The 13,188-nt window shown below is 38.6% G+C and overlaps 2 protein-coding genes across 5 annotated transcripts; both read left to right on the top strand.

Annotated features, from left to right (window-relative positions):
• Positions 1–124: 124 nt before the first annotated feature.
• Positions 125–8,641, top strand: LOC147172797 (mpv17-like protein). Of its 4 annotated transcripts, XM_086077404.1 has the most exons (7): positions 125–735; positions 2,159–2,373; positions 5,347–5,398; positions 6,323–6,653; positions 7,816–7,886; positions 7,963–7,992; positions 8,065–8,641. In XM_086077404.1, the coding sequence occupies exons 4-7, from the start codon at positions 6,332–6,334 to the stop codon at positions 8,182–8,184; spliced, it is 543 nt and encodes a 180-aa protein (XP_085933530.1). In that variant the 5' UTR covers positions 125–735; positions 2,159–2,373; positions 5,347–5,398; positions 6,323–6,331; the 3' UTR covers positions 8,185–8,641. The 4 variants fall into 4 exon arrangements, with proteins under 4 accessions (XP_085933530.1, XP_085933531.1, XP_085933528.1 ...); XM_086077405.1 differs by lacking the exons at positions 125–735; positions 2,159–2,373 and adding an exon at positions 2,894–4,705; XM_086077402.1 differs by lacking the exons at positions 125–735; positions 2,159–2,373 and adding an exon at positions 2,894–3,713.
• Positions 8,642–8,948: 307 nt separating this feature from the next.
• rpl18 (ribosomal protein L18) lies at positions 8,949–13,090 on the top strand. The gene is made up of 7 exons (XM_086079510.1): positions 8,949–9,012; positions 9,578–9,664; positions 9,870–9,977; positions 11,070–11,168; positions 11,328–11,451; positions 12,272–12,341; positions 12,955–13,090. Exons 1-7 carry the CDS (start codon positions 9,010–9,012, stop codon positions 13,028–13,030), a joined length of 567 nt encoding a protein of 188 aa, XP_085935636.1. The 5' UTR covers positions 8,949–9,009; the 3' UTR covers positions 13,031–13,090.
• Positions 13,091–13,188: the final 98 nt, after the last annotated feature.

The raw sequence follows: 13,188 nt of genomic DNA on the forward strand, positions 1-13,188 counted from the left end.
AGGAGACTCGCAGACGTCGCAGTCCACGAGGATGTCGGCGAACATCAGTTGATCTTCAAGAGGCGGCGTCGCCACGTGGCGCGGCGAAGCCTCGAGAGGCGGGGCCCAAAATGACTGAGCCACGCCCCCCGACGACAGCATCTTGTGTTGGCAGCTGGACGGCGCGGGAAGTGGTTCGGGGACGACGTCTTCATTTGTGCGGGGATTGGTTACGACTGGCCCGTCGTCGCGGCAGCCGCATCCGTCGTCCATGTCGTCGCTTTCCGGAACGCGACCCTCGTGGCGAGTGGTCCCGTCGTCCTCCGAGAACAGCTCAATGATGTCCGCCCATTCGCTGTCGCTGACGTCGGCCAAGTTGCGGGGGTCGCCGGGGCTGTTGACGAACATTTGCATGGCGTCAAATGACAACGGCGACAGCAGCGACGTGAAGGAGGGAGAGATGGGCGGGGCGTCTTCAGAGTCATCTGCACGGAACGCTTCATCGGGAGGACATGTTGAGGATGTGTCATGTTTCTTTGCTCCACTTTCACCTTGGGTGTCACTTTGGGCTTTGCGGCCGTCTGAGTGGTCACGTGACTGCGCAGGTGTGGATGACTCCACTTCCTTACAGTCGAGCGCGGACGCCATTCTACGATTTGCCGCCTCGATGTCGGCAAACTTCCTGTTGGCGTGTGAAAAACGTAAAAAAATGAGCCAAACACCTCAAATGGACACCTTGGCCCATTTAGTCAGCAGGTGAGTCAAAACAAACACTCCCCTCAAATACTGTAACGTCTAATGGATTGCCCTAACTTGCGGGAGCTTCATCCACTTATTATAAATAAATGCCCTGAACAAAATTTACGCCATGCCTCAAATAGTCGTTAAATAACTCTACATTTTGATAAATGGTAAATGCCTCCCTAAAATACATACCATGCCCCAATAAGTTACTAGGTGAGTTTTCTACTAGTGATAATTTAATGCCTCCCAGTGCGGGTGGGTCATAAACTTAAAGACAAATAAATGCCTCCCTCAAATAGATGCTGTGTCCTAATTATCACTGGATGAGTCTTCCACTTGTGATAAATGCGGCAAATGCCCCCCTCAAATTAACTCATTCACTGCCATTGACGACTATAGACGTCAAAAATTCATTTGAACTATTTCTATTAGTTAATTTTTTTCCACTTTTGTTAACGAGCATGAAAACCTTTTTTTTTATTGCACATTTAGAACGGATATAAAATTTGTGATTAATCGTGAGTTAACTAGTGAAGTAATGCGATTAATCACGATTAAAATTGTAATCGCCTGATGCCCCTAATTTTTAACTCATTCACTGCCATTGACGATTATAGACGTAAAAAGTTCATTTGAACTATTTCTATTAGTTTAACGTTTTTTTCCCACTTTTGCTAACAAGAGTATGAAAACCTACATTTGTTTTATTGCACATTTAGAACAGATATAAAATTTGCGACTAAGCGTTAGTTAACTAGTGAAGTCATGTGATTAATTACAATTTTAAAAACATTTATCGCCTGATGCCCCTAATTAAATGAAAAAGAAGGGGCATCAAACGATTAAAATTTGTATTTGTAATTAATCGCATAAAATAATTTTAAAAGTCTAGGTTTTCATACTCTTGTTAGCAAAAGTGGAAAAAAATGTTAAACTAATAGAAATAGTTCAAATGAATTTTTGACGTCTATAGCCGTCAATGGCAGTGAATGAGTTAATACCGTGCCCCAGTTAATCACTGACTGGATAAGCCAAATAAATGCCTCCCTCAAATAGTTGGTTATAACCAGGTCAGTGAGTGCGTCATCCACATATGATAAACACAAAAATAAAGGCCACACCCCAAATAGTGCCCGAGTGTATCATCCAATTGTGATAAACATTTTACCTCAATTAGTCAGTGTTTCACTTGTGTTAAATAAACGCCGTCCTCAAATTAATACCTTCCCCCAATTAATCCGCCAGTGTCATGCCCTAAATACAAATAAATGCCTCCATTTTCCCATCAGAAAAAGCTGTAATCTTAGTTCATAGTAACTATCGCTTGCATACCATTAAAAACTTTGAAATTATATTTTGGTGAAAACGTGTATTTATTCAATTGTACAGTGCGTCAACGCGCCCCGTCCACACACCTCTGTATCATGTTGTGCAGGAAGCGTCGATGGTTGACCTGCCGCTTGGAGGGGCCGTTCTTGCGGGGCTTCTGGAGGGTCCTCATCATGTGACCCGCCGCCGACGTCACAAACGTGTACAGGTCCCGACCCCAGGGAGCCCCTCGCTCCGGCCCGGCCTCCAGTGACGCCGTCGCGGATTCTTGCATGCCTTGGACGTCAGGCACGAGAAATTAAATGAGACATTGTGTTCACGGTAATGCTTGCAGTTTTATCCGAATTTAAAGACACAGTAGGGGGTGGTTAAAATTTTCCATTGAGGCTCAAAAACAGAAAAATTGATTAAAAAAATGATTAAGAGCTATCTTTCCATTTTTAATCATTTCCTTTTTGTTAACTCATTCACTGCCATTGACGCCTATCGACGTCAAAAATTCATTTAGACTAAATGTTTTCACTTTTAATGGTCTAAGTACGAAAACCTAGAATTTTTTTATTGCACATTCAGAACAGATATAAAATGTGTTAATAATTGTGAGTTAACTAGTAAAGTCATGCAATTAATTACAATTAAAAATTGTAATGACCTGACGCCCCAAATTTTTAATAATATATTTTTTAATCGTGAGTTAACTAGTGAAGTCGTGCGATTGATTACAATTTAAAAAACGTATCACCTGACGCCCCTAATTTTTAATAATCTTTTCTTCTTAAAAAAAAGAATTAAAAATTAAAAGATTATTAAAAATTAGGGGCATCAGGCGATTACATTTTATCATCGTAATTAATCGCATGACCTCACGAGTTAACCCACAATTTTATATCTGTTCTAAATATCCCCCCCCAAATTCTAGTTTTTTATACTCTTGTTAACAAAAGTGGAAAAAAAAAGTTAAACTAATAGAAAATAGTTCAAATGAATTTTTGACGTCTATAGCCGTCAATGGCAGTGAATGAGTTAATCCCTGGTAAAAGTTTCTAACTATGAAAATTCCCCAAATTTTGCAACCAAATAAGTGAAACAATACGTTAAAAACGCGTACCTGTGCTGTTGCTGTTGTCTTCTTCCTCCAAAAATAGCAACGAGGTTTCCCTTTTGGTCTGCGCCGTCGCCGCGAGTACACGTGTGCGTCTGCTTAACCCAACTCAAAAGTGACCCGTTTCCTTTTTCTTCTAGTTAACCCCCCCAACCCCCCCCCCCCCCCCACCCATGCCGCCCCCACCCTGCACGCCATCAGTCTGAATGGAATCCCACTTGCTAAGAGTCATACAGTGAGGCAGGCAATTATCTGAGGAGTCAAACCCTGGACACGCGTCGGCCATTGTGTGACGCACAAAGGGCCGTTTGCCCGGAAAACTGCTGTGCGGTTCTTAATTGAGCCGCTTAAACCGTGACCCTCATTAGCACATTCTCAGAGGAAATAGCCTACGTGGTTGCTAGTGCCTTTAATTGACCCGTATCATGCGTGCAAACAACTTCCAAGTGATTATTTAAACATATCTATGGCTACAGCAGTAGGTGGGACCAATTTGGACAAAAATGGTGGCTAATGAAGGGAAATTGCTTGATTGGAAGAAAACTGGCTTAATTGGAAGGTGGCAAAATAATCACTAAGAAGTATGTTTTGGTAAAAAGGACCATACCAAGAGTGAACCTGGGAAATGTGGCCTCAGTCAAGAAGGGGGCAATTCGGAACCGTTCCAAATAGCTGAGCAGATTTCGCAGATTTCCATTTCATGCGAGTTTGAATGTGATCAGTCAATTCTGATATATCTGTTATAACGGGGTGTGTACACTTCTGCAAACCATATTATCTTATTTGTTTCTTTTACTAAAAAAAAAAGAGACAAATATTTCAATTAATTTGTAGTGGTTATAGATCAGATTAACTCATTCACTGCCATAAATTAATTTAATTAAAAAAATATATATAATCTTTTTCTTTTCTTTAAATCGTGTCAGGCAATTTAAATTGTTGATGGTAATTAACTGCATGACTTCAATAGTTAACTCACGAGTAATCGCAAATTTCATATCTGTTCTAAATGTACAATTAAAAAAAATCTAGCTTTTCATACTCTTGTTAACAAAAGAGGGAAAAAATTTAACTAATTGAAATTGTTCAAATGAATTTTTGACATTTTTATCCATCAATGGCAGTGAATGAGTTAATATTGGGAAAGTTTACTCTGTCTCATTTTTTTTGGTCTTTAATCACAAAACCTGTCATGTTGACAGGGGTGTGTAGACTTTTATATCCACTGTTTGTCCTTTTAATGTCATGTCGTCATTCCCTGTAAAATGAAATAATACTATCCTAAATCTACTAAATGTGACTCACTACAGAGGGATGGCGATGCTAACAACCCGGCCAAACTTGAGTTGACCAAAAAATAAAAATAAAAAATCGCCATATTTGTAACATGAAGCTTCAAAATGGAGCCTTTGTTGTCTCCAATTGTTCATATCTGCCGAAACCCACACCACGATGAACAATGGATTCATCTAGCAACTCTTCCGAGCGCTAGCCACCAGTTAGCTTGCGAGCTAACGGGCTTCTGAGGCTCCTAGCTAGCTAACTGCCGCTGTAAGCACAGAAATTGGCCTACTCATAATAACTATAACTTTTAACTGATGCCAAGAAAGACGATTACGTTTTTTTTGTTGTTGCTATGTCTGGGTGCCATTTTAGGCCCAAATAAATCAGGAAACAGATGCTTTAGCTCCACAATTATGCCACATAGCTTTCAGTCTCTACCTTCAAAAACGCTTAATGTATTTAGAAACAAATTTGTGTTTACTATCATTTTTGGAGAGTCAATTTTGACGTACAGCGATGACACAATTACACCCCCACATTTTGACTTCTATCTCCAGGAGGTCTATTTTTAGCTTCGCACACGAGCTTGTGAGATGAGAGTAGACGGCTACATTTCTGTCTTAGCATTTAGGCTACACCGTGACAACGATTCTCTTTTGGTAACAAACTACCATAATGCAATTTATAAAATACAGAATGTGAATGAATCACAGCAACAACAAAAAAACATCATGGATGTTAAGCAGGTTGTGATATTTCTATTTTATTTCTTTAATTTTTTTTATCACACTCTTGCAGCAGGCTGTTATAACATTTTATTGCCAGGCGTCTTTAACAGGCGGAAGATGAACTTTGACCCAGTGAGAAGGGCCTCAAAGATTGATTTCAGCTCCTCCTCGTCCAAACAGAGCCAGTCGGGTAGAAGGGCCGAGGACGTTGGAAGACCGGTCGCGCTGGGAGGTAAGAGCGAGGATCGTGGAATTTAGACCTACTTCATATGTAGTTCTTAACTCATTCACTGCCATTGACGGCTATAGACGTCATAAATTCATTCATTAGTTTAATTTTTTTCCCCACTTTTTGTTAACAAGAGTATGAAAACCTAGATTTTTTTTTGTACATTTACAACTGATATAAAATTTGTGATTAATCGTGAGTTGACTAGTGAAGTCATGCGATTAATTACGATTACAAATTTTAATCGCCTGATGCCCCTAATTTTTAATAATCTTTTCTTTTAAACACATTTTTTTTTTTAAATAATCTTTTTTTTTTTTTTTAGAAAAGATTATTAAAAATTAGGAGCGCCAGGCGTTTACAATTTTTAGTGAAGTCATTTGATTAATTACAATTTAAAAAAATAATCGCCTAACGCCCCTAATTTTAAGAAAAATGTAAAAATAAAATAATTATAATTATTTTTTCCAATTTTTAATAATCTTTTTTTTTTTTTAAGAAAAGATTATTAAAAATTATGGGCGTCAGGCGATTACCATTTTTAATCGTAATTAATCGCATGACTTCACTGGTTAACTCACGATTAATCACACATTTTATATCTGTTCTAATACAATAAAAAAAAAAATCTAGGTTTTCATACTCTTGTTAACAAAAGTGGGAAAATGTTAAACTAATAGAAAATAGTTCAAATGAATTTTTGACATCTATAGCCGTCAATGGCAGTGAATGAGTTAATCATTTTGAAAAGTGGGATTAATCCATTTTATTCCAAAAGAACACCACCTATTTTGGAATAAAATAACACCACCTATTTTGGAATAAAATGGATTAATCCCACTTTTCAAAATGATTAATTCATTCACTGCCATTGACGGCTATTGACGTCAAAAATTAATTTGATTCATGAAACACTATTTTTGTTAGGTTTCTACCATGAACAGGGCCTGGGCTGCATTCAAGGCCCATCCGTACATCAGCAACGTGGTTGGCTACACGGCGCTGTTCGCCTCCGCCGACCTCTTCCAACAGCGCGTGTTGGGTCGCCGAGACGGGTCCAAGCGCTCTGTCGGCGTGGACTGGCGCCAGACGGCCCGTGTGGCCGCCGTGGGCTTCTGTTTCCACGCCAACTTCAACTACCAATGGCTGCGCTGGCTGGAGAAGATGCTGCCAGGAGGCGGGGTCAAGGCGGTGACGGGGAAGGTGGTGGTGGATCAGCTGGTGGCCGCGCCGCTCACCATCAGTGCCTTTTATATTGGTGAGTTGCCGACTGAAATTATTTGTTTGTTTTTCTTTAATTCAACCACTTAGTCATTGTGATAAGTGATAACAGTGATTATTGTATGCGCCCTGGCCACCTGGGGGCAGTATAATACAGATTTACAGAGGATAAAGTCAGGATATCCTCACGCCCAGTGAATTCTGCCTAGCAACAGCCTTGTAGTGACTGATGATGTTGATTTACACTCTTTTTTCTTTTTCTTTTTTTACAACATGCTGGACACAATTGTACAAAATAATAATAATTTATATTCCTATTTTTGTTGGTATAGTAAACATACTTTAAAAAAAATTCTAGTATTTTTAACTGTGTTTTCACCTTGCACAGTATATGTAAGGGTACAATTTGATAACATTATTCAGTTTATTTTTAATCAGATTTGCATTTTTTTTTTTTTATTGATTTGTATACCTGTTGCATGCATTATTTTATTGTCAAAATGGAAATTGAATTTAACATGCTTAACTCAAAAGTGTCATTTGAACTATTTCTATTACTTTTTTCCATTTTTGTTAACAAGAGTATGAAAATCTAGATTTCTTTTTTTGTACATTTAGAACAGAATTTGTGATTTAATCGTGAGTTAACTAGTGAAGTCATGCGATTAATTACGATTACAAATTGTAATTGCATGGCACCCCTAATTTTTAATAATATTTTATTTTAAACAAAAAAAACTTTTATTTTTAATAATCTTTTTTTTTTAAGAAAAGATTATTAAAAATTAGGAGCGCCATGCAATTATAATTTTTAATCTTAATTAATCGCATGACTTCATGAGTTAACTCACGTTTAATCAAAAATTTGATATCTGTTCTAATACAATAAAAAAATCTAGGTTTTCATACTCTTGTTAACAAAAAGTGGGAAAAAATGTTAAACTAAGTTCAAATGAATTTTTGACGTCTATAGCCGTCAATGGCAGTGAATGAGTTAATCATTATAATATTAAACTAGTAAAATATTTAATTTATTTATAATGCACTAGTACACTTTCTCAGCTGGACAGGTTTCAACACATTTCACAATCTCTTGGAATATCTGTGTATATGATTAATAAGGGTTGATGATAATTGGAGGTTAATTATATTATATTATGTTATAATATTTGCCCCTCATGTGTTGATTCTCCTTTTAGGTTTGAGTTTGCTCGAAAACAAAGATGATCTTCTTCAAGACTGGAGAGAAAAATTCTGGACGTCTTACAAGGTGCACAATCATTTTTTGTGTTTACTGTAAAGTATTCTAAAATGAATATACAATGTTAATTGTGTGTTTTTTTCAGACCGGTGTGGTGTTCTGGTCGACAATGCAGGTGAGATCTGTCTTCCTGTGAGAGTCGAAAGTTTCAGCTTTAAATATTTATTTTGTCCTATCATCATCCCAGGCTGTGAACTTTTCCCTGGTCCCCCCCGTGGCTCGGACCGTGTTCCTCGGAGGCGTCGCCCTCGTCTTCACCATTTTCCTGTGTCACCTCCGACAGCAGAAGGACCACAAACTTGAATGAATTTTACGCAACGTTTTTTACTCAATGATCTACTGTACTGTTTTAATTTTGCTAACAGTTTTATAGCATGTGTAGTTCAATATCAGAAACATTCTAATTTACTTAAGATGCTAATGGAATTGCCATATGTGATTGAAATATCATTTGGGTTGTTTAGCAATTACGATGCTTTCCTCTGTTGAAGCGACCATGCAAATGGGCATCAGATTAATTATACTGTATTAGTGTTTATATGATAAATTAATTAACATGTAATGTGCATCAAGATTGTGACTCTTGACCTGCTCAATGTGTAAAGTGCCTTAAGATAACTTCTGAATTGGTGCTGATTGCTGAATCAAAAATAAAAAAATAAAATGTTGTAAACAAGAACTGTTTCATATAAAATACAAATATTGCTATATAATTTGTTTGTCTCTTTTTTAATGACATTTATATAAATAAAACGTGGAAACCACTGAATTAATACTGTCCATCTTTATTATACTGTCTTTGAAATGAATAATTGGATATTGTGTGTAACATTTCCTAGTTGAGATTTTAAGTTTAAAATGTCTAATAATGTTAAATTATTATTATTATTATTAACCGATATGTATGCCGCACGCTCAAATTTTTAATACATATAATTATATTTTATTTATTAGTTGGCATGCAACTACATGCATTGATTCTTCCCGACGCTAGAAGCGCAATTCAAAATCCCGCCCAGTTTTTTTTTCCGTGGCCGGAAGCTGTGCTAGTCTTTAACCAATCGTGAAGGCGAGATTTCAGTGCAGTGTTTATCGCGAGACTTACGTTCTTCCTTTTCCCTTTGCGTCCAAGATGGTAGGTAGCGCTAGTTTAACTTTCATGATACGCGAGTTTGACTATCCACGGTCATCCTGCAAATTTTCACCACCTATCCTATTGAATGTAAAACTTACCGACTGTGGGAACAGTTTACATTATAATGTAACGGCAATTTCTTGGTATATGTCGCTGCAAATCACATTAACTTCGTCTCTTAGTGCCGACAGCTAGCCAGACTAAAAGCCATGACGTTGCACACAAAACACGTTTTAAATGGCCCCTAATGTGAAACGACGTGGATCAATATGAAAATAAATGTTGCGATATCAGCGTATGTGCCATTTTGGTAGTGTTGTTGGGAAAACTCGCCATGTTAGCGTTGTCGTGCTAATTAGCCGGTAGCTATTGAGTGTCAACGTGTAAACCGACCCGGTTAATATCATGGTGTTGACTTATTTAAATTGGTTCAACTGCATGTTAAATGCGAAAATAAACAATTGGATGAGTACGTAACTATTTATTATAATAACTATTTGTAGTTTGTACCGTAGGCAATGAATTGAATGTGATATTAATCCGAGTGTGCTTATTATTCCTAAAGGGAGTCGACATAAGACATAACAAGGACCGTAAGGTGCACAGAAAGGAGCCAAAGAGCCAGGATATCTACCTGAGGCTCCTGGTCAAGGTATGTGCGTCACACACAGCTGGGGAGAGTTTAATAAACATAATGTGAGACGCCATTGATTTACAAATGGAAATGAGCATTAAGAACCGCTAAAATAACTGCTGCTTTAACACACAGACAAGCAACACATACAGAGTATACAACAGTAGTCAAAGTATTATTAATTTTTCCCCACATTGTGTACTGAAGATGTATTGCCTTGTAGCTGTACAGATTCCTGGCCCGCCGCTCCAATGCATCCTTCAACAAGGTTGTCCTGAAGAGGCTCTTCATGAGCAGGACCAACAGGCCTCCCATCGCGCTTTCCCGCCTGGTCAGTCTCGCCTTCCTCACACGCTCTCTACTTTGATTGGATATTGAGGTCACGTAGCACAAAAAGGCACACACAGTTTTTCATTTTGTTGTTCAATATTTACGACTCTATAATACTTAGTGTTTTTTTTTTTTTTCAAATGTTAACTCGTTAGTGATTCTGACTCCTTTTAACGTATACTCAGGACTCCCTGTATTTGGGCTGTGCAATTAATCGAAATTCAATTATGATTTAAATTCTTTCACTCCATGGTTACAAAATTGGCATAATAGTTCAAATATATGTATATATTCATTAGGGGTGTTAGAAAAAAATCTATTTGGCAATATATCGGGATGTTACAGCATGCAATTCTCGAATCGATTCAATATGCGGTCGATTTTTAAACATCAATTTTTTGCGGAAATAGTAAATAAAGCATCTTACTTAGGGTTAGGATTCACACATGAGCATGGAAGAATGTTATATTAATGGTACATTAAGCCTTTATATTTGATTTCAGTGCTGTTCAAACATGAAACAGACTGCAACCTGTTTGTTAAATGCAGTGGCTCAGTTATAAGCCTGAGTTTTCAGATAAATACATTTTCATACAAATCTTGCAGTGTACATGTACAAGTTTGTCTAATTTGTATTTTCTAAATGCGAGTAAAACAAAAATTGCAATAACCAATTTATAGATTCGTATTGGGATTAATCGGTATTGAATCGAATCGTGACCTATGAATCGTGATACGAATCGAATCGCCGGGTACTCTGCAATTCACATTATACTAATTTTGAGTTGCTTGAGTTTGTTTTAACTGATACTTTTGCACCTTTTTATTTAAATTAATTTGACACTTTTCATGAAGTAATTATTGGTAACAAAACAAAACTAAATGTTTAAACATTGTCTTATGTATCACAAACATAAATGATTACCAAAATAACTGATTAATAACTTTTTTGTAATCAAGCAGCCCTACCCTGTATTACTTTTTTCTTTTTTCTCCCCCCGCCAGTTGTTAAGTGTCAAGTTACCCGATTGGATTGTCAGGTCTGAGATAAGATATCGATTTCTCTTCCACTGAAGTTTGCTTCTCATTCCAGATCGGCAAGATGAATCTGCCCGGCCGTGATAACAAAATCGCCGTCGTCGTCGGAACCATCACTGATGACGTCAGGATCCAGAAAGTGCCCAAGCTCAAGGTCAGTGCAGAAAAGACGTTGTTAAAAATGTTTATGGGTGAAATAACTCAAAATGCCGATTGGCCCTGCCTTTTTGGCAGTATGAAAGCTTTTTTTCTTTTTGGGCACCACACACGCACACACGCACACACACTGACTGTAATGTCGCCCCTTCTGAAGGTGTGCGCGCTGAGGGTGACCGACGGTGCTCGCCGCAGGCTCCTGGAGGCCGGCGGTAAAGTGATGACCTTTGACCAGCTGGCAATGGCAGCACCCAAAGGACAAGGCACGGTGCTGCTGTCTGGTAAGTACAACGTCACACGTTCATCGGGCTCGGGGGGGGAAAGTCCAGATGAAGGCCGTGCTCGCTAGACACTACTTTAACAATGAATAATACGATTTATGATTGACTTGTTTATATGCACAGCTGGTAGATTTTTGTGAACGTGCCGTTGTAGTGAAGGCCTAAAAGATTGCAATTTAGAGTCTTTAGTAAATGAACCCCGATTAGATAAGATGAAATGTATTTCTTGTGTATGTTAAAAAATAAACGGAATGGGACCTTGGCGAAGAATCTCGTATTGAATACATTTGACACTCTTTCAAAATGTTGGGGATATTTCCCCCTGATTTGTGAGAGCGCACCGTAGCCGAAGTTGAGAAACGGCGCTTTTGCGGTTGCCGCGCTGCAGTTGGTCGGCAAGAGTCAACCCGACCGCGTTGGGTTTCCTCGCGGTGTGTGTAAATTGCCAGTGCACAGATGTCAAACCGGGCTGACAAGTCGTGTGGAAATTGTGTGCTCGCACCCCCTTTGTGTCGGGGCAGCCGCCGGCCAGCCGCTGTCGTTCAATATCCAGACGTGGACGTGCTTTTCTATAGCATGTCTGAACGGGCTTCACAAGGTCACAGTTCACGATAATCATCAATATCGCCCAGGAAATGTTGGTTTATATTTGCGGATGGACTGCAAGAATCGTTTCTGAGGAGTAGAATCGGAACAGCAATCACTTCACTTGATTAGTCATCAAGTAGTATAATGGTTGTCGTAAGTCTCGAGATGAGATTATAACTTGTGAATGGTTTCAAAATGGTGTTTTTGTTTCCCCCCCCCCCCCCCCCCCCAGGTCCTCGCAAGGGCAGAGAGGTCTACAGGCACTTTGGAAAAGCTCCTGGAACTCCTCACAGCCACACCAAGTATGTGCACACTTGCACAATTCTATAATAATAAGATGACTACGCGAAAGTCATATTTGTAAAATGGACTTTAGCTCATATCCAAAAATACAAATGTAATTGTGAATGCTTGTTTGTCTTCGTGCCCTGCGATTGGTTGGCATCCAGTTCAGGGCGTTGCTAAACTGTAGCCCAAAATCGGCTGTGATGGGCGCCACCAAATGTGACCCGTGACTTTAGTGAGGACGAGTACTATAGAAATATATCGTATCCCAACTGCTCGTTGCCCTTTCATATTTGTCAGCTGTGCAACTTGAACCTTTTACACCAAGTGCCATCTAAAATGATACGAACCTTTTTCAAGAACCACCAAGATTAAAATACACAAGATCTAAGTGTTCATCAAAAACAAGATGGTGGCTTTTATTCCTTTAAAAAAATATATATTTAAAGTTTATAGTAAGCCACTGTAATATTTTTGCAGTTTTAACATTTGCTTACCACACTTTGCGACTCTAGTTGAAATTATTTTAAGGCCAAACTTATGGCTTTATTACCGTAGTAACTAAAAAAAAAAAAAAACAATAAACGTGCGTTAACAGTGACCTGTGCTAATCTCTTCTGTCTTTTCCAGGCCCTACATTCGTTCCAAGGGAAGGAAGTTCGAGAAAGCTCGTGGTCGCAGAGCCAGCCGCGGCTACAAGAACTAAAGTCTCTCTTTGTTTACTATACATTCTGGTTCAAATAAAAGACTGGCTGTACAAAAAACATCACTTCCTCTTCAGTGTTTTATTTTCCCCTTATACGGCGCCACAAACTTGCAGTGTGCGAATTCTTGGAATTCCAACTTTGAAGAATGATTCATTCC

Source organism: Leptonotus elevatus, chromosome 6 (assembly GCF_054856555.1).
Source record: "Leptonotus elevatus isolate MCC_2025b chromosome 6, RoL_Lele_1.0, whole genome shotgun sequence".
In the NCBI taxonomy this organism is placed as follows: Eukaryota; Metazoa; Chordata; class Actinopteri; order Syngnathiformes; family Syngnathidae; genus Leptonotus; species Leptonotus elevatus.